The sequence below is a fragment of the Aquila chrysaetos genome, chromosome 7 (genome assembly GCF_900496995.4).
Source record: "Aquila chrysaetos chrysaetos chromosome 7, bAquChr1.4, whole genome shotgun sequence".
Classification (NCBI taxonomy): Eukaryota; Metazoa; Chordata; class Aves; order Accipitriformes; family Accipitridae; genus Aquila; species Aquila chrysaetos.
In genome coordinates this window covers 2,767,735-2,785,469 of record NC_044010.1, presented here as the reverse complement: position 1 = coordinate 2,785,469, position 17,735 = coordinate 2,767,735, and the positions used below count along the sequence as shown (strand labels likewise).

The following is a 17,735-nucleotide window of genomic DNA, read 5'->3' as shown; positions in this document are numbered from 1 at the left end:
CAGTGCACTGCAGCAGGACAGCTCTGTCATGCAAGGAAGGAGCTAGGACAATAACTGCTCAGGGCTGCTTTCGTATAAATGTCATGATGACGGTTGGCTCAATTGTTCTTGTCCTTTTGCAATGCATGCGATTTTGTGGCAGTAGGTTACATTTCCAGACGGGCAATGCTTCAGCAATTACATGGAATCAGTACATTCTCACACGACGAGCGTCACTATACTGCTCACACATGGATGAACAAAGGTAAGATTCAAAAACACTGGCTTCATTTTTATCCTAGCATGTGAGTTCAAGTGTCCTGTGTGTTTCTGTCAGTGAGGTGGGTAGCAAGTTAGAGGTTTTGTAGTTGCTTTTACATCAGAAGCCTTCTGTTTGTATGCTGCTGCTGCTCATAGCTGGAATTTAACAATCATTCCAGTGTTATGAAGTCGGTTCCTGAGTTTCCATCTGCATCTCACTAACCCAAACCATGCATAGGACAGGGCTGAATGAAAACTTTGAAGAAAGCAGGACTACTGTTAGGGGAGTAGCAGTGTTTATAGTGTGTGGTCTTAACCTATGGAATGCAGCTTTTTGAAATGCACTGACTGCAGATAATAATGCCTTTGCTCAGAGCTGCTCATGGTCTTAACAGCCTGAATAGCAGCATCTCCCAAACGATAGGCATTCGTTAGGTCTCTGATGGTGCTCTCGGCTCCTCTGCTGCTAGCTGCAGGAACAGCCTGGAGACCTATCTGGAAAAAAAGAAGAGCCAAGAACTCCAGGTCTGCAAGAGGAAGAGGAGGAAAAAAGGACATGGTTGTCTGAGAGAGATGACTGGGTGGGAGCAGAGGGATCCTGGGAGTTGGGTATGTGCCTCTCGGAGAAAGGGGAATATTGGGCTCCCTCAAAGCAGGAGGCAATTTAGAGGCAGGAGCCCATTTATGAGAAAGTGTCATACAACAGGATGTCCTGCAGAGGAGGAGAAGAGGGAAAGAGAACTGAGGAGCAGAAAAGCGTCTGCCTTTCACATACGAACGTCCTGTCCCCTTACTGAAGCAGGGAGTCCAAATAAACTTTGTTTGACCTAGGTTACAGGGAGTACCTGGAAGTGGTCCTGGTTCAGACTCATGCAGAAAAAGGTTGTAGCTGACATTCCTGCTACGCCCATCATGCCATGCAAGAAAAGGAAAATACAACAGAAAACCCAGAATATGGTGGTTGGGTTAAGGATTACAGCAGATTGGCAGTGTTCATACAAGTCAACTTTTAGAAGGTGGGACATCATTTTAAAACATGGCAATTATGCTAGGAAAGGATATGGCAAACTTTTAAAATTTCCCAAAGAAAGTGCTTTTATGTTTCTCTAGGCTACAATGGAGTGGTTTCTAAATAAGAATTTGGGGTATAATCTCTTTGAGAAAAGAGTCCCAGGGAATAGGCCTAAACTAAATTTTATCCTGAAATCTAGGAAGAGGAGAGATTTTTACCTGCTTTAGAGCTAGCCAATAAAGTCACGTAGTGATTGCAGCCTTTCATGGGTTTTGGGTTGCTGTTCAGATATGTTTAATGACATCAAATTTTGACATGTGTCGTGCTGGTCTTTAGAATTTCAGTTTGAGTAGTGTATTTAATAGAAAATGGCACAGTATGTTCCCAAAAGTGTCCCAAAGATTATATCTGTTCGTGTCAGTTCTGCGAAGACATATTAGTTAACTGTACTGCACAGGAGTGAGGAACATTTCTTGTTAATTTAGGGAGGGAGAAATCTTGATGACACATGCAAATGGCACATCATATATTTTAAGTTCCGTGTATGTCGCCTACACTAACTGCATTTGTCCTTTCAACATCTTTCTCAGTTTGAGCACCACCATATTTGAATTTTATGTGACTGTGATATTAATACACCTGTAAAGAGAAAATGAATTACATAATAACATTTTTTAAAAATTAGGTACCGTTTGGGGAAAAAACAAATATATATATATGTGTGGAGCCCTGATGATCTCTGCCTTGAAATTACTGTCTTCCCCTTCTTTACCTGGCAGCTGTCACTGTGCTTAGGAAGGAGCTGGGCCAACCAGTCTGCTGCAGAAGTACAAAGTGCTTGGGGTTATGGGAGACACTAATTCTCAAGGTATTAGAAGCTGTGTTTGCACATGAATAAGCAATCCCAGTTTTATGCAGATATAGTTAGAGGTACTGAGCCAGAACTAGAGAGCTACAACAGTGCCTACATGAAGGCGAAACGGGGTGAGGGCAGTGTTTGGAAGTTCACGTAGACCTAAATTTCTGTTCCATGAGAGTGTGACTGAAGTGCCAGAGACAGCTACCCCGTGAAGCTCCTGTTTGACAAGTTACGGATGCCCTCAAAGAACAGAAGCTGGCCCAAGTGTCAAAGAGTAGCAGGAGAATCTGCCCCCATCCCTCTGTGCCAACTTTTAAGGTAGCATGTGTAGTAACGCTTGGTGTGGTTCCAGTAGTGCTTTGCTGTGGTTCTCTCCAATCTTTCCCAGGTAGTTGCTGCAAAGAGGATAATTTCAGCAGTTTACACAGAGTCGTCTGGGTAGGGGAGTACAATGCTGCAAGACATTGTCTGAGGAAGTGAGTCAGCAGCAAAACTGCTGCTTCTGGTGGAGAGCAGGAAACATATATACAGTATGAAGCTTAGCCCAGTTTTAAGTTGGAGTATGTAAGAAAGTCCTTTTCTAATTTTATTCTTCAACATGGCAGAAAGTATTCCTCTTTTTTGACATTTTTACTGGCTCTGAAGAGACAGCTTTCTCTTCTGAGCTGTAAGAAGCATAATTTCATACCAGACACAGATCTACTTCATAATGATAGGTTCAGAAGCAAGCCTTTTATCTCAGGTCCAATAACTTCAGCTATTTCTCCATCTCCAGAACTTCCTGGTCCTCTAGTTGTTATTGTTGCAGAAGAGCATGTGAGGTTTCCAATGATCTAGCCCTATTTTTGACTACAGGTCGGTAGACTGCAGCAGTGGCACAAATTGTTTTGCAAAGACCGTGCTAGCAGCCAGCCCTACTCTCTTCTTCCCTCTGGCTCCTTTATTCCGGTAACCTGCAGAGCAGGTTTCTCACTTCACTCCCTGGGAAGCCAGAGTCGATTTGCACCCCGAGACGTTTTGGATGCTGGGATCAGTTTAGCAATGGGTGTCTTTTCCCCAGAGAGCAGTTATTAATAGCTTGATAATAAACGATGGCTGTGAATGCAGTGCTAGAATGTCCTAGTGATGGAAACGAGCAGAGCAAAGGACACATGCTCTGAAGTTGGTAATGGCATCTCCCTTCGTGTCCTGCAGCGATGAGATACATGGATTAATTTTAAATGCATTGGTAACATATGGGTCTAAAATTATTTCATGCTATTTAGAACAAGTCCTTTGAGCTAAGGCTGTTGTAAATTCTAATTAGTCTATGCTAATCTCCATAATAAGCAGCTATTTCTAATGCAGATCTAACTGATGAGGTCTGACAGCATTTTCCACACTTATTTATACACTGGCAGCAAACTGGTATCGTGCTAGTATCATTATGTTTGCTCAGGTTACGAAAACTCTGTATTTTCTGTACTCTACAGGGAGTTTGTATTTGCTGCAGGCTTGTGCCTGTTCTAGGATTGCCAATTTATGCCTGTGTGCTTGTATTTATTTATGCAGAAAATAGGGAAAACTCCTTCAGCCGTTCCCGAAGCTCCAGCGTGTCCAGTATCGACAGGGACTCAAAGGAAGCAATTACTGCTTTATACTTCATGGAGTCCTTTGCCCGAAAGAATGACTCTGCTGTCTCCCCCTGTCTCTGGGTTGGAACGGGCCTCGGTATGGTCTTAATCCTCTCCCTTAATCTGCCTGCTAGTGACGATTTACGGCAGTCAGAGCCAGTCATGGTGTCGCCAAGTGGTAAGAGTGCAGCTCTTTTCCTGTTTATTATCTGTCTTGGTACAAAAGGGGGAATAACTGCATGATTTTGTATGGCCTTTTGGGCAGAAATTTCTCGATATATGTATCAAGCAATGGTCACTCACTACATAGAAGGCACACAGGTAAAGATAGATGCTCGTGAGAGACACGCAGCTTCGTGAACAGAGACCCTGTGGTTGTGTTAGTTCCAAAGATGACCTTATGTCGTGCGCAAAATTACATGTTTCTTGGGGAGAATAGGGAAATTAGCAGAGTTCCCTCATATTGTGAAATTACAGTCCTGTGTACATCTCTGATGCAGTCCTATCTGGGATGCTGTGAACAGTTTGGCTGTCTTACTATCAGAAAGCTGGAGAGAAGCAGAAGGGAGTTCAGGAAAGGAAACAAAAATGTTGGCAGGTTGATGTGCCAGGAGAGATCCTTGGCTGAGTGAGTGACAGATGGTGTAGCAGAGAGAACAGAGGGCTGAGAGAGGTCAGGTCTGAGGAGAGGCAGCATGTGCTTAGTATGTTTAAAGTAAAATAATGACAAAAATCAGAGAATGCACAGGAATAGAGGTTTCCCACCCCTGGTTTGTTTAGAAAAACGATGCTGGAAGGTCACCAGACTAAGAAGAGTAATTTTACTACTGGGGCGTAAATATCCTACTAGTATAATGTAGAGATAAACAACGGCCTATCTTTATGGTATTCAATAGCCTGTATTATATACGTTATTTGATACTGGCTGCCCGAGACTTTTTCAGTACTGCAGCCTGTTTGTTCACCTTCTTGTGTGGTCAGGAAGAACTGAGCAAGCAAGACTTGTCACCTTAGCTAGATTAACGTGTTTGCTCTGTTTACAAAAGCTGAACGTCAGCTGTGCTGCACGCATTCACAGTACTGACAACCAGTTTAATTGTGGTGCCAGTGTCAGTGAGAGGAATTACATTTTGCAGGCACAGTTCTGACACTGAAAGGAGCCGTGCTGACCTTCGCGTGCTTGGACTGCATGGGGACGTTGACACATCCACCGTATGAAGTATGGAGGGACCCACACAGTGCTGATGACAGTGAAAAAACAAGAAAAAGGAAACTTGTCATGCATTCCCCTTCCTCCTCCCAGGATATGGGTGATCATCAATTTGCAGTCATTTGTTCAGAAAAACAAGCCAAAGTCTTCTCATTGCCTTCCCAAACATGTCTTTATGTCCACAACATCACCGAAACGTCCTTTTTATTGCGAGCAGATGTGGTCACCCTCTGTAACAGCGTCTGTCTGGCGTGCTTTTGTGCCAATGGGCACATCATGACACTGAGGTACTTATCTAACTAATCTTGTGGCAAAATTAAGCAAAGAGGTGGCACAGTGCAGTCACGTTCCGCTTGTGTTTGCTCCAGAGTCTCTGATGCTCTGCGATCGCTCCCTGGTGGGTGCATTTAATGCCCTGCCTTGCCCGCTGCCATACCTCTTCCTTGGCCTGTCTCCACCCGGGGAGTTAAGGCAGCTGCACAGCAAAGCAAACTCCTTTATTTCATAGTAATCCCCCACCCATGACAATTTGATGGCTGATGATTTTTAACTGTCATCAAAGAAAACCCTGATAATTTTGCTCAGTTATGGTAAGTCAGGTATAGAGAAACTCGGGTATAGAACGGGTACTGCTTATCCAGTGTGAAGTAGCAAGTCCCCTGCTTGCCGTTACAGAAGGTTTTCTGCTCAGAGCACCTGGTTTCCCTTCCTTGTCCTCTCCACCAGTGAGCTGGCTGTGCAGTACCCCTGTAGAAGTGCCCTCGGCTTGCCGCACCCCCTTCCCCCAGCCAGGCCATTTAAATTTTGGAAAGTGCCATCCAAAATGGCAAACCAGGAGAAGCTGGAGGGACAGCAAAGGCAATGCTGGAGCCTTTGTCCGCAGGGTGCAAGCAGGGCCGTTTCCCGCAGTTGCCCATGCGATAGCTGGGGACAGGCCTTACCCTGCAAACTGCCCAGCCAACGTGGCACGAGCCGTACTGTGTCACATGCGCGTCCCAAATCCAGACAGGAGCAGAATCCTAAGGGTCATGGAGGCAAGGCAGCTGAAACTTCCCTGTGCATGAAAACAAAGTACGACAGGAAGGCAGCCTGTTTATGGCGGGATTTTTCAGCTTAGAGCTGCGTTTTAACTATTGCAGTTATAAAAAGCATGAACTTAAATGTTGGTTTAAAATGCGGCCACAGAGCAGGTGTACCGCGTGTGGCAACTAACGTGGGTATCTGCTTCTCTTCAGCTTGCCCAGCCTTCGCCCGCTGCTGGACATCAACTATTTGCCTGTAACAGACATGAGGATAGCGCGGACCTTTTGTTTCACTAACGAAGGGCAAGCTTTGTATCTCAGCTCTCCCACAGAGATCCAGCGCCTGACGTACAGCCAGGAGATGTGTGACAATCTGCAGGTAAGGCTCAAACCCTTACTTCGGTGCTTGTGTGGGAGGGCCGGTGGCCTGACTCGTCAGATGTAAATTGCCGCGGGTTCACTGCTGGGTTTTAGTATTTGAAGTGAAGGCTGTGCTGCGGGAGCAGGACAGACGTGTTCCTTTCCACTTGCCCTGGCTGAATGATGCCAAAGCAGCAGAGAGAGGTCAGCAGCTCTGTCGCCGTTTGGACTTTTTCATGACACTGTCACTTTGCTCCTGTGCCCTAAGGGCTGGCCCGAGCCTAGAGTCTGCCCGCGCGTAACTGCCATCTCTGCCGGCTCTGTACAGAGGCAGATTTGTGCCCAAATGGGACTCTTCACAGCCTGCTTCTCTCAAAGTCCTACCGTACGAAAGACCAGCTGTTAAAAATGACTGAAGGGAAAGCAGGGGAAGCTACAAATGGACAGCAGCTACAGCAGTTGGTACCAGCATGTGTCCAACCACACAGCAACTGCCTCAGTGAAAATATAAATTCCTTCCCATGTTTTTATCATTTTTTATTCTAACTCTAAAAATACCTTAATACGTGCGGCTTTCCGTAGATAGGTGGGAGCATGAGACAAACCAGTGTGGCTAATATCAAAAAATATGCTCTGTTTTAATATATTTTTTAATTATTTACCATTGTTTTTACTCCAATAATTGGTACTCCCCTTCTTCCACATGAGGAAAGCATCTACCGTTGTACATTAAAACACAGTAGCTATAGAAGTGGTCCAATTAAAATAATTTATTTTGAGCAAAAGGTCTTTACAATGTTAGATTTGGGTTGGTTGGGGTTTTTTAACAATGAAAATGCAAATTAAAAAGTCATTTACTGAAGAGGAGGAATTGTGAGAGGTTACAGGGAGAAACATGAGTAATAAAAGGGAAAAAAAGAGGGGGAATAAGTTCTAGGTTATATAATTAGCACTGAACTAGGATAGAAATATAAAAGAAATGGTCCTGCCAGTACTCATTATGCCCTAGGGAATAACATGTGCTGAGCTGCTCAACTCACATCACAGCACTGTCTGTCTCAAGTCTGAAAAGGCACTGTGAGGAGTGAGCATTGCACACAAGCTTCTGCGCATCCGAGAAGAGATTATTTTGCAGGGAACTGATTTTTAAGTGATCAAAAGGTTTGATCAATGTATTTTAGAATACGGACCTATAGTGAGAGGCTGTTACAAGCTAGATTTTTTTTAATTAACCTTAATAGCATCATACAACAACCAACCAAAGGGAAACACAGCCCTTGCTTCTCTGTACGGTCGGGCTGTGGCTGCTTGTGTCTTGGCTTTTATGCAGAGAGGACAGTAAAAGGCTTGCACAGTCATTATATGTGTACAAAAAGCAGATGACCCCGTATCACCTGCTACCTAGGAAAACAAAGCCAGGCTGCATGAGAGCCTCCACTTAGGCTCGAAGGGCTGCAGTAATTTTTCTCCCCAGAGCAGGTGACAGTGCAGAGGAGCAGTAAGTGTGAGTCACAGCGCCGTCCTAGCACTCAGCCTCCCAGGAGCCGAGTGCTCTGTGCAGCACAACAGCTGTATCTGCCTGTGGAGGCTTCGATGAGCAAACACAGAGCTGAGCAACAGGGCAGCAACTGTTCTCAGTGCACACAGCCTCACTGGTTTCAAACACTAATGGGACTGCACGCGTTCTTTATCAGTTTTAAGCTGGAGAGGCCACTTTTCCCAGTACTGCTGCAGGTAAATCTGAGCCTGAGATTTGTTTGGGTCGACTGCTCCAAGATCTGGTGCCGCGGCAGTGCCTTCAGCAGACGTGCTCATTTAGCATTGCTGATGGCACTGCCAACATGCACAGTAACGGCGGCGGGGAGGGGGGAGAGGTTGTATGGAAGGTGATGGGATTTTGTCACAAAAAATCAACAAAAAGCCACCAAACAAAAACCTACCAAACTCTCTGAACTGCTAGCAAGCGCTGAACTCGGGTACGTTATAGAGAGAGAACAGAATGACTGCCCTGCTTGCCTGGATAATCACTAAAGCAAAACACATAATTCACAACAAATTGTTTATTCAATTATAGTGTTGCCTCTGCTGTTTCTAAGTGAAATGTGATCTTATCACTGATATTTTCACTCTGTATTGCTTGTAAATTTTTTTCTCTGTGGTAATGAACATAAGACTGGGCCATGATAAACCAAGTCCCTTTGAAAGCTTGAGTGAATCTAGTTAGCCCAAGTATTTGCCTGTCATGAAACACAAATGTTAAGTACTCAGTACTGTTCACATAACAGACTCTTTTAAAACTGGTTTAGATCCAATGCATGTGGCTCGTTAATGCCAATAAGGAAATCACCTAGAACAGCTTTCACCTCACTAATTTTTCACATGGATTTTTGTCTGACTTTACTAGGACATGCTTGGGGATTTGTTTACTCCTGTGGAAACACCAGAAGCCCAAAACAGAGGCTTTCTCAAAGGACTTTTTGGAGGAAGTGGACAAGCTTTTGACAGAGAGGAGCTCTGTAAGTAATTTATTGGGTTTGGTTTTGGTTTTTTTTTTTGCAGAAATCAATTCACAGGGTCCCCTGCCCTTGTCATTTAGGAATGGAGCGGTACACAAGATTTAGATCATTGATGAAAAAATAAAGACGACTTCGTGAAGGAAGGGGAGGATCCTCAGTTGCCTTCCCATGATTCCTTCACCTCGGCAGCTTCTTTTGAACGAGTAAGGGCGGGAGCCCAGGAGTGCCCCGTAGATGTGCCGGTGCACAGAGCAAAGTCTTCCACACGTGCCATCTGCCCTTCAAATGGCATCGCCACGGCGAGGCTGCAGCCCTAGGATGAGAAGCACTGACAGAGCCATGGCCAGGAACTCAATCCTGTCCGTTTGTCCGTTTCTCCTTTGCAGTTGGCGAGGCCACGGCAGGAAAAGCGTCTCGCAGTCTTGCCCAGCACATCCCTGGATCAGGCGGAATTGAAGGTGTGAGAGGAGCCGCAGGAGGAGTCATTGGGGACTTGACTCGTGCACGCATTGCCCTTGATGAGAGAGGACAGAAACTGGGAGAGCTGGATGAAAGGACTGCGAGCATGATGGCCAGCGCAGAGGCGTTTTCCAAACATGCACACGAGGTAGGGGCCCCGAAACCACACGCCCCGAACTAGGAACTGCCAACCCTGCAACTGAGCCTTTGCTTCTCTTTGGGAAAGTAAAGTACGGTTCTCCCCACTCACCCAGTCGTGGTGTTTTGGGTGTTCTAGGCCATTTTTCCTGCTCCCAAACAATGAGAATGCCAAAAAAGAAACTTCCATTGCACCCCCCCTTCGTTTCACATTTTCATAAATGAGCATCCATTGTTAGCCTCTGAATTTAGAACATGGCACTTCTCATCTCTCGCCTTTCTCACTAATTCATTATGATTTTTTTTTAAGCCACTTAGTGCAGCACATCTATGCAGTAGGGCAGAAAACAGGTAGGTGGATGTGTACGTAGGAACCTTTACAGATCTTATTGGGAAGAAGAGGAGAACGTTTCTAGTACAACACTGCGGTACAGTTATATAGAATAGGGCTTGCCTGGAATAGACAGCTTCTATGCTTAGAGCTGGAAATGGAAAGCTCTTCTATCCCACGCTGTTAAGGCTGGGAATCAACTGAAGTGATTTTCCTTGATGTTAAAACAACATTAAAGAATACTTCCCAAGATTTTTCATTTAACATGCAGCACATCTCCGGACAAGACCTTTACATTTTTATTGGCTTTTGTAAGTGTGAGACAAAAATATGCAGAAAGAACGTGCCCTGAAATGCAAGAAGTTTATATATTCAGGGCATATCTATTATGCTCCATAGATAAGCTCATCTCCATAGCAGCAGAAGGCAAGTTCCTGGTTATACCCATACCTCTGTACTTTTTGCAGAAGAAAAGTAGTTAAAGGTCCTCAGGAAAAATCTTAACAAACAATTATGAAATTAAATAGAAGGTCTCAGTGGACTCAAGACCTGGTGACACTGTTAGTAAAGTACTGCATTGCTCTTCCTTTTTTACTTATGAAGTTTGTGACAGTTAATGGGCCTAGGTCATGTGCGATACCTTGTATGCAGATTTTATATCTCTTTGTTTGTTTCCCATTTCTGTAGGTGATGCTGAAATACAAGGACAAAAAGTGGTACCAGTTTTAGATTTTCAAAGCAGCTGCTTGTGGCTTTAAGAAAACTGTTCAGGGAAGCAACATTCATTCCTAAATCTACCAGTCACTGGCCAGAGACAGTTTTTTCTCCTAGAAGATGTTTTCCTGTTACTATTATTGGATTCATCACAGTGGGAGTGAAGGAGAAATTTTACAGACCGTGACATGGAAGCTAAGAATCATGTGGGTCTTACTCCAACAGCTGGCTCATGCGATAGCCAATTTTTTTCCAAAAGGAACTCAACCATCACTGTGGCATGTAGTTTTGCAGAAGCTGTAGGTATGAACTGTGGGGAGTGCGTCTGGTTAAAAACTATTCTGTACAAACTCGAATGTTAATGCACTTACAAAACTTTGCATGACTAATTGACATCTTAAAAAAAAAAAAAAAAAAAAAAAAAAAAACTGAAAGCATGTTGTGACCGAAGAAAAATGGGATTTATTTCTATTCTGAGCAAAAAAAAAAAAAAAAAAAACTTAAATGGCAAAAATCTTTATTTTTTAAAAGTGACATTACAAAAAGCCAGTACATTTCAAGCATGTTTGCTACCATTCTCAACATAAAAATGAGTTGAGCTGCATTTTCTTATCTGTTATTTATTTCCCTTGAAAAACCTTGCTTGAAATCAGTGCTGTTTAACTCCTACCAAAAGAATAAGTAACTTCAAAATCCTATGCCCAAAATTTACAGATTTTTTCAAGCAGCTAGACAGGCACTATCTGAAATGAAAACACGAGCATAGATGGTTTATTTGCAATTCAGAGCACATGACATGTCATCCTTATCTGTACTTTTTAAAATGTGCTCTAGATTTATCTCGGTTGTCCTTGAAGGGGGGCTGTGGCATTTTTCATCCCTGTGGTGTCTGTATCACTTGGTTGCCTTATTTCTCAGCAGCAGGAATAGAAAACGAGCTTAGGAAATCGCTTCTTCAAGTTAGGAAAGGCAAGATGGGAAACTGCAGGATTACAAGTTGGAGAGTCTGTCAAGTTCTGCTCACAGAAGCTGCTTAGGAGCTTGCTTGCAGAGCAGTGATTTTTTTTTGTGGTTTTTAAGTGGTCAGTTGAGATTATGCTAAGGAAACTGCACAGTAACCCCCCGCAAAGCTGGGGCGGGGAGAGAGATCACAGCAGCACAACTAAACAGTGGGCATGGGGAGGAGCATGAAAAACAACTGTCAACATACAGCCCTGAATTGGCACATATATAAAGTGACACCCTGGGTGCATGGCAATTGGCTTCCTGCTCACACTGCTAAAAGTCATTTCCTTCTGCTTCAAAGCAGCTTGTTTGGTTTCTACAGTGAACTCTGCAGAAAACTCTCCAACCTGCAGCTACAGAAGAGAACAGTAAGTAGAACCTGTTACCTGTCTACACAAAGAGATTCCTAGTCCATGAGTGTGCTGCAGTAGCCTACAAGAGCCTGACTGCCACACAGGTCAACCATTAAGTTAGAAATTTTTCCAAGATTGGCTTGGAAACAAGGCACTGAAGGCTTGTCTTCATGTGCCTGGACATCGTTTCAAATTAGAAAAGGGAAGTGAGGAAAAGGTGGAAAAGCAGCATTGAAAAATTTTCTATACGAGAAGAGTGACATCCTCTGTCCCTTCAAGGAGTCCTGACAGACAGTGATGCAGACGGGCACCATCCCTCTCCTAACTGGGCCTTAACTTCACTGGTGTTTAAGTCATCCCAGTGTTCAGATGATCTCTCTCAAAGATGCCTTTCCCATACCCTTCCTTTTCTTACAATAAAATGGAGCCCAGGAAATTGTACAGTCCAGAAGTCCAGCTTCACTATCAGCCCAGCTGCACAAGTTAAAGGGTCGGAACAGGTTTAGGTGTTAAATTTTAAATTCACATTGTAGCACAACAGGAATTCTACACTTGTCTGTGGGTAACATCAAAGTGATGGCCCTGACAGGTCTAGCTCAACTGGGAGTGAGACTCTCTCTGTCACAGGAGAAGCTGCTCTATAATCGTGAGAACTGTAGGAACTTGTTGGGAAGAAGGTCAAAGCCCGAGCAATGCCTAGGTTTCTGCTGAGAGTTAAGGAACTGGAGTTGTCCGTGAGCCGAGAGGATGGCTCTGTGCGTGTGTGTGTTTGAGGAAACAGCAAACTCACCACTCTGATGCCAGTAGGAACTGGGTTGGGGCACTCCTTCCAGTGGCCCGGTCACAGAACTAGCCGCTTGCATGTGTGAGGAAGCATCACTGTAACCAGGCATCTAGGATGAGAAATAAATGAGAAAAACATTATAGCAATTCTATCTTCTGTTTAAATGTACATTCACTCTACCTGTGCTCTGGCCTGTACTCCAAAACTACTAGTCTCCGGGCAACAAAATCATTTCAGGCAGCAGAGCACTCAAACTCTCCAACCAACTTTCTAGCCCTTATTCTTCCTGCCTTCTCTGCTTTTTCAGAGAAGCTGAGCAGTTAACACTTCGTTAATACCAAGGAAGAAAGCTTGGTATTAGCTTGCGAAGCTGCCCCACCAGCCTTTGTACCCAGCTCTGCGCTTGCTTCTGCGCCGAGGTGTTGCAGCTGGAAAGGCCGTTACCAGTTCCAGCGTGGCACTCGGGCCCCATAGCCCGTGGGTGTAACGTTTCCATTACGAACTGGTGTAACGCAGTCAGCCTTTACGAACGCAGCCCTGGCGCTCAGGCAGCGGCTGGTTCACTTCGATGACAAGGCAGCTGCCCGTTCTGCCTAAGTTTTCGGCTGTACCCCATGTGGGTGGCTAACATTGCAGAGAGCCCCGTTACCTTGATTTCAGTGGAAATGTCTTCAGGCTGGAGCTAGAGCCTGCTCGCTCGTTTGAGAATCACATCTAAAATTTAAGAGCAACTTTTAATTGCTAATCACTCCAGCATGCCCAGAGAGAAAAGTGTCTTCAACAAGTCTTTTACACAATGCCTGACTGACTTTGGCTGCCAACAGTCTCTAGCTTAACACCAGGGGGGGAAAAAAAAAACAACAAAAAAACCAAAAAAAAAACCCCACAAACACCTGCCAGTAGATTTCCATTTGCATTTTTATGCAACAGAGAAATGAAAATTTAGCATCCCTCAAACTTACAATTTTTAATACTAAACTTTTAAGCAACTTTTCTCTAGTATTCCCCATCAGGTCACAGCTGTATCTTGCTTTCCACTATTACTTATTTTACATATTTCCAGACAGTTACAAATTACTATTTCTGTTCAGTTCACCACTTGTGACTATAATTATCAATTTTCTTGTAGTCTGTAGAGATCTAAAAAGTTGTATATGTTTGTATATAGAACATTCTATATATATAAATATATATATGTAATGTATATGTTGTATAAGTTTGTTAGTGCACACTGTTAAATGCTTTCTATCAAGATTTACCATGTATGTGGGAAAAAAAACTTCACTTAAAAACTTCAGTGAGGGAGGAAGAACTCTTGCCTGGTTGATTTATTGTGAAATGAGGGGGAGTGTGGGATTCTTGAAAGGCCTGACCTGAACACGCTACTAAAGGCTGTTAGTAAAAGGCATAAAGACACAGAATTCCAAGCAACGAGCACAGCATCTGACCTGACTTGCTGTAAGAAAATTGAGGACATGAGCTGTCGCTGGATGTTGAAATCATGTGCTTTCACCTTTCCCACTAAGACAGCGCCACCTCAAGCTAAATCCTAAACTTAGACATATCTTTAACATCGCAGTCCTCCGTTACAATAGACCAGATTGGCTAGAAATATTACCTCAATTTCAAATGCTTTTTGTTCGTTTGGATTCCCTGTTCCCTCACATTCTTCTTTACAGGAGCTCTCTTCACAGCCACATCCAAAACCGGACACACAAAACTTCCAGCAGCACACACATGCCTCTGGGTTTGATGAGGTGTGTTTAATCTTATGCCTAGAGCTGTAGATAGACAGAGTATGCAGAGAAAATACATTAAATTAGATCACCTGTATGTTTTCAGACTTTGCAATTCTTCAATGAAGTACAAGCTATTTTATTTAAAAAAAAGAAAAATTCAAAAATCCATTCCTAGAGTTTTAACTTAAGCTTCAAATGTTGAATTAAAAGACACGATAAAGGAAACTTTGAGAATCAGTTTTTGGTTTGTATAATAGCTGTTTTCTAAATTTTTTTTAGAGTTCAACTACTTATGTCAATTAGACATTCCCTATATTACCAGAATATAGCTTGTTACACAAATATTTAACAGAAATACTCCATTTACTACACATACTGTATAAAATTATCACATACAGAAATTCTCTGAAACAGTTTACACATTCCTTTTACAGAAGCCCTTTGACACCACAACGTGTGCACTGTAGTGAAGGTATGCATACAAAAATACTTTTTTCAGTCTACAATTTAAGAAGTGAGGAAAATGTTGCAGCTTAAATGAGAGCTGTGTTCAACCTCAGGACTCCTCCATTTACAAACTGCCCATAGTGGAACACAGGCAAAAAGCTGGATTTCAGTTAATTACAACCCTTGGATACCCTGCCCTGCATCCGTTTCCATAACCTAAAGGTGAATTCAAGCACAGTGTATTTTGGTCCTGAATGTTTTTTTGCCTTGGTTTGGTCTCAGTAAGAACACACTCTCTCTCATTAAGGAACTACGTGTGGCCATCTGTAGTCAACTCGTCATCTTAGGTGTATAAGCAATAGTCACGTAAATGAGTGTTTCCATTCATGTGTTTTGTTTTGTGATTAAATCAACAAATCAGACATTGTACTTTTTTAAATAGCAACCAATATTCAGATTCAATGTCAAGGAAATGTGGACAGAATATGTGTGGGGTTTGTTAATGAGTCATTACCTGTATCTCAGAACAAAGGCTAATCTGGGGTGAACCACACACGCCTGCGCTAACCATGTCCTGTTTCCACAGGTATCCTAAATCGGCGTCACAAAAGGAAAACTAAGGCATCTTTAACTGAGGCTGTTTTGAATCCCCAGTAACAACCAAAAAAAAGAGGGAAAGAAAATAAAGAATTGATATTAGTTGGTGTAGATCTCTTTTTTTTTTTTTCCAACCTCTACTCCTAGATTCTTTGTAGTATTTCAAAGGTGCATGGTTTACGTAAAGACTTTGGGTGGAGTTTACACTACCCCCAGGGATACGGAAAATGCAGCCACGGTTGTTGCTGGGTGGGAATGGCCACCTCCCTTCCTCCAGCAGCTCACGCAGGGACAAAACCCAGACGCCCGCTGCTGTTCTGTGCTTTACTGCAGGGAGCTCACATGGCATGGCGCTCATAACCCCGATCCCAGCCCCAGGAACACTATCTGCATTAGCCGGGCTTCTTGGCCGGCTGAGCGCACCCTGCACATCACTTACAACAACGCGATGGAGTTGCTCTGCCATGAGAAGCTCAAAAACGTCAGCCGAAGCTGCTGAGCATCCAGCTCCCTCTTTTCAGCTACAGATTTAGAGGAAAAAACACCACAACTCTCTTCTTGATGAAATGCAGATAGCACAGGAAAAAGGCAAAATGACCAAACCAGATCAGATTACATGTGTGTCATCTTTTGTCACCTGCCTCCCTCCCACCACTGCCCAGCTGCAAGAACGCCCAAGGAGCACTTGCAGTAGGCAGGGACCAAAAGGAAAGCTGCAGCAGAAAGACCAAGGCAAAACAAGCTTGCGGTCTGCGTGCAAGGAAAAGGACCGAGTAGCCGTATCAAACATCAGTGGCAGGAGTTCCTGCTACCATGTGCGCAGAATTTCTGCCCTATGCCAGTAATAATTAGGCGAAATCGAAATTTGAGTCATTTTGACAAGTGGATATGAACCGAACAGAACGAGGCTGCTCGACAGCCCAAGGGGCCGGGCTCTCCCTGCGAGGTTCACGTGAGGTGAAGACGAGGCGTTCCTGGTGACCACAGGTCACGCCTGGGTCCCAACCCAACGTCTTCTGGCAGACAGACACCCACCTGCTGGTGCAGCAGCCAGGCAAGGGCAGCGCAGGGCACGAGGCAGGACTAGGATGCAGTAGCAATTCCGTGCACACGGAGGGACAAGGCTGCTGTAAAAAAATGGAACTCCTACCCCTTCCGTAGCCTTCATCCGTCATCTTCTCGGGCTTGCCAGGCCCCGTGCGTTACTGCACGCGCTGGGAAGTGCCAGCTAACAGGAGGCAGGGGTGGACTGCAAAGAGAGACACAAACCAGCTGAGGAAACGAATGCAATCAGATGCATCCCGTCCTGTCTACAAGAAGAGAGTAACCTGCACTCTGGTTATCAGATCTTGAACTAGAAAAAAGCCCGGTTTCCAACTAAACACAGGCCTCAGCCCATCAGAGGCGGGGGGAGAGGGGCCCACAGGAAAAAATAAGTAACACAAGCAGCCAACCTCCTTCTACCAACCTGAGAAAATAACAGGTATCCTCTCCTGTACTGTTGTAAGCTTACCTGACCTAAGCCCTCTTCTGCTTCCCCTGCTTAGTCTCACTAATAGTTCAAGTCTCATCAGAATTAAGGAACATAAATAGCAGCAATCAGGCAACAGCTCAGAGCCAGTTCTACTATCATGACTCAAACAAACACCACAGCCACCTTGCTCACAGAGCAGTGGCCACCTTTTATCATCTCATCAGCTCCAAATTACTGCTTAATTAAAATGAACTCACTGAGTTTGTTTAGCAAAATAAGTTTAGTTCTGTGTCAATCCCCTTATTGATTAGCATCACCCCTGTCTAGAGAGCTTGTTGGGAGCTACGCGTGAGATCCGTCCTTCCGAAATTCTAAAGACAGTACGTGGGGGGAAAATATTGTAATGTGCCGAAGAACAAGCAACTCAAATTAGCGCAGCTCCGGTGAGGCCTGAAATACAGCACAGGTGTGTCACCACAGGACACCCCGGGACAGGAAATCATTAGGCCCTGTGAACTGGTAATGAGTTCAACCCAGCATCTTCACAGGCAAAGCACACAAATGGTCAGACACCAGGGTGCCGAGGCTCAGATCTGTTAATAATAAAAGCTTTAATAAGCTAAGAAAAGAAACAACTGTCTTACCAACCGAATGCTGTGGATAAAGAGCTTGGCCATCAGGTTACAGATGTGGTAGAAAACCACAGCATAGAGCAGGCAGGAAGGAAACAAAAAAATCTCAGTGTAAAGTGAAATACAAAACAGGAAAGCAGGCCCCGTCGGTGCTGAGAAGGGCAGTCAAGGCATCCTCGCCCGGGGCTTTGACTCGATGCCACGTGTCCGTTTTGCTGCCCAACAGGCAG

At 44.2% G+C, this 17,735-nt stretch overlaps 1 protein-coding gene and 1 long non-coding RNA gene across 11 annotated transcripts in view; one reads left to right on the top strand and one right to left on the bottom strand.

The window, feature by feature from the left end:
* Positions 1 to 15,501, top strand: part of STXBP5L (syntaxin binding protein 5L) — a 203,634-nt gene extending 188,133 nt beyond the window's left edge. For 5 of the 10 annotated variants that reach the window (XM_030019693.2, XM_030019690.2, XM_030019695.2 and 2 more), the window contains 7 exons: positions 143 to 244; positions 3,663 to 3,902; positions 4,861 to 5,221; positions 6,170 to 6,335; positions 8,721 to 8,832; positions 9,219 to 9,439; positions 10,448 to 15,501. In XM_030019693.2, coding sequence (XP_029875553.1) covers positions 143 to 244; positions 3,663 to 3,902; positions 4,861 to 5,221; positions 6,170 to 6,335; positions 8,721 to 8,832; positions 9,219 to 9,439; positions 10,448 to 10,489 — 1,244 coding nt within the window. In that variant the 3' untranslated portion in view covers positions 10,490 to 15,501. The remainder of the gene's footprint in view (positions 1 to 142; positions 245 to 3,662; positions 3,903 to 4,860; positions 5,222 to 6,169; positions 6,336 to 8,720; positions 8,833 to 9,218; positions 9,440 to 10,447) is intronic. The other 5 variants (XM_030019699.2, XM_030019698.2, XM_030019697.2 and 2 more) reach the window with 2 other exon arrangements.
* LOC115343578 lies at positions 7,072 to 12,819 on the bottom strand. Its single transcript, XR_003924196.1, has 2 exons — positions 12,623 to 12,819; positions 7,072 to 10,453 (listed from the first exon to the last, which is right to left on the bottom strand). It is a non-coding gene; the product is annotated as an uncharacterized LOC115343578 (long non-coding RNA).
* Positions 15,502 to 17,735: the final 2,234 nt, after the last annotated feature.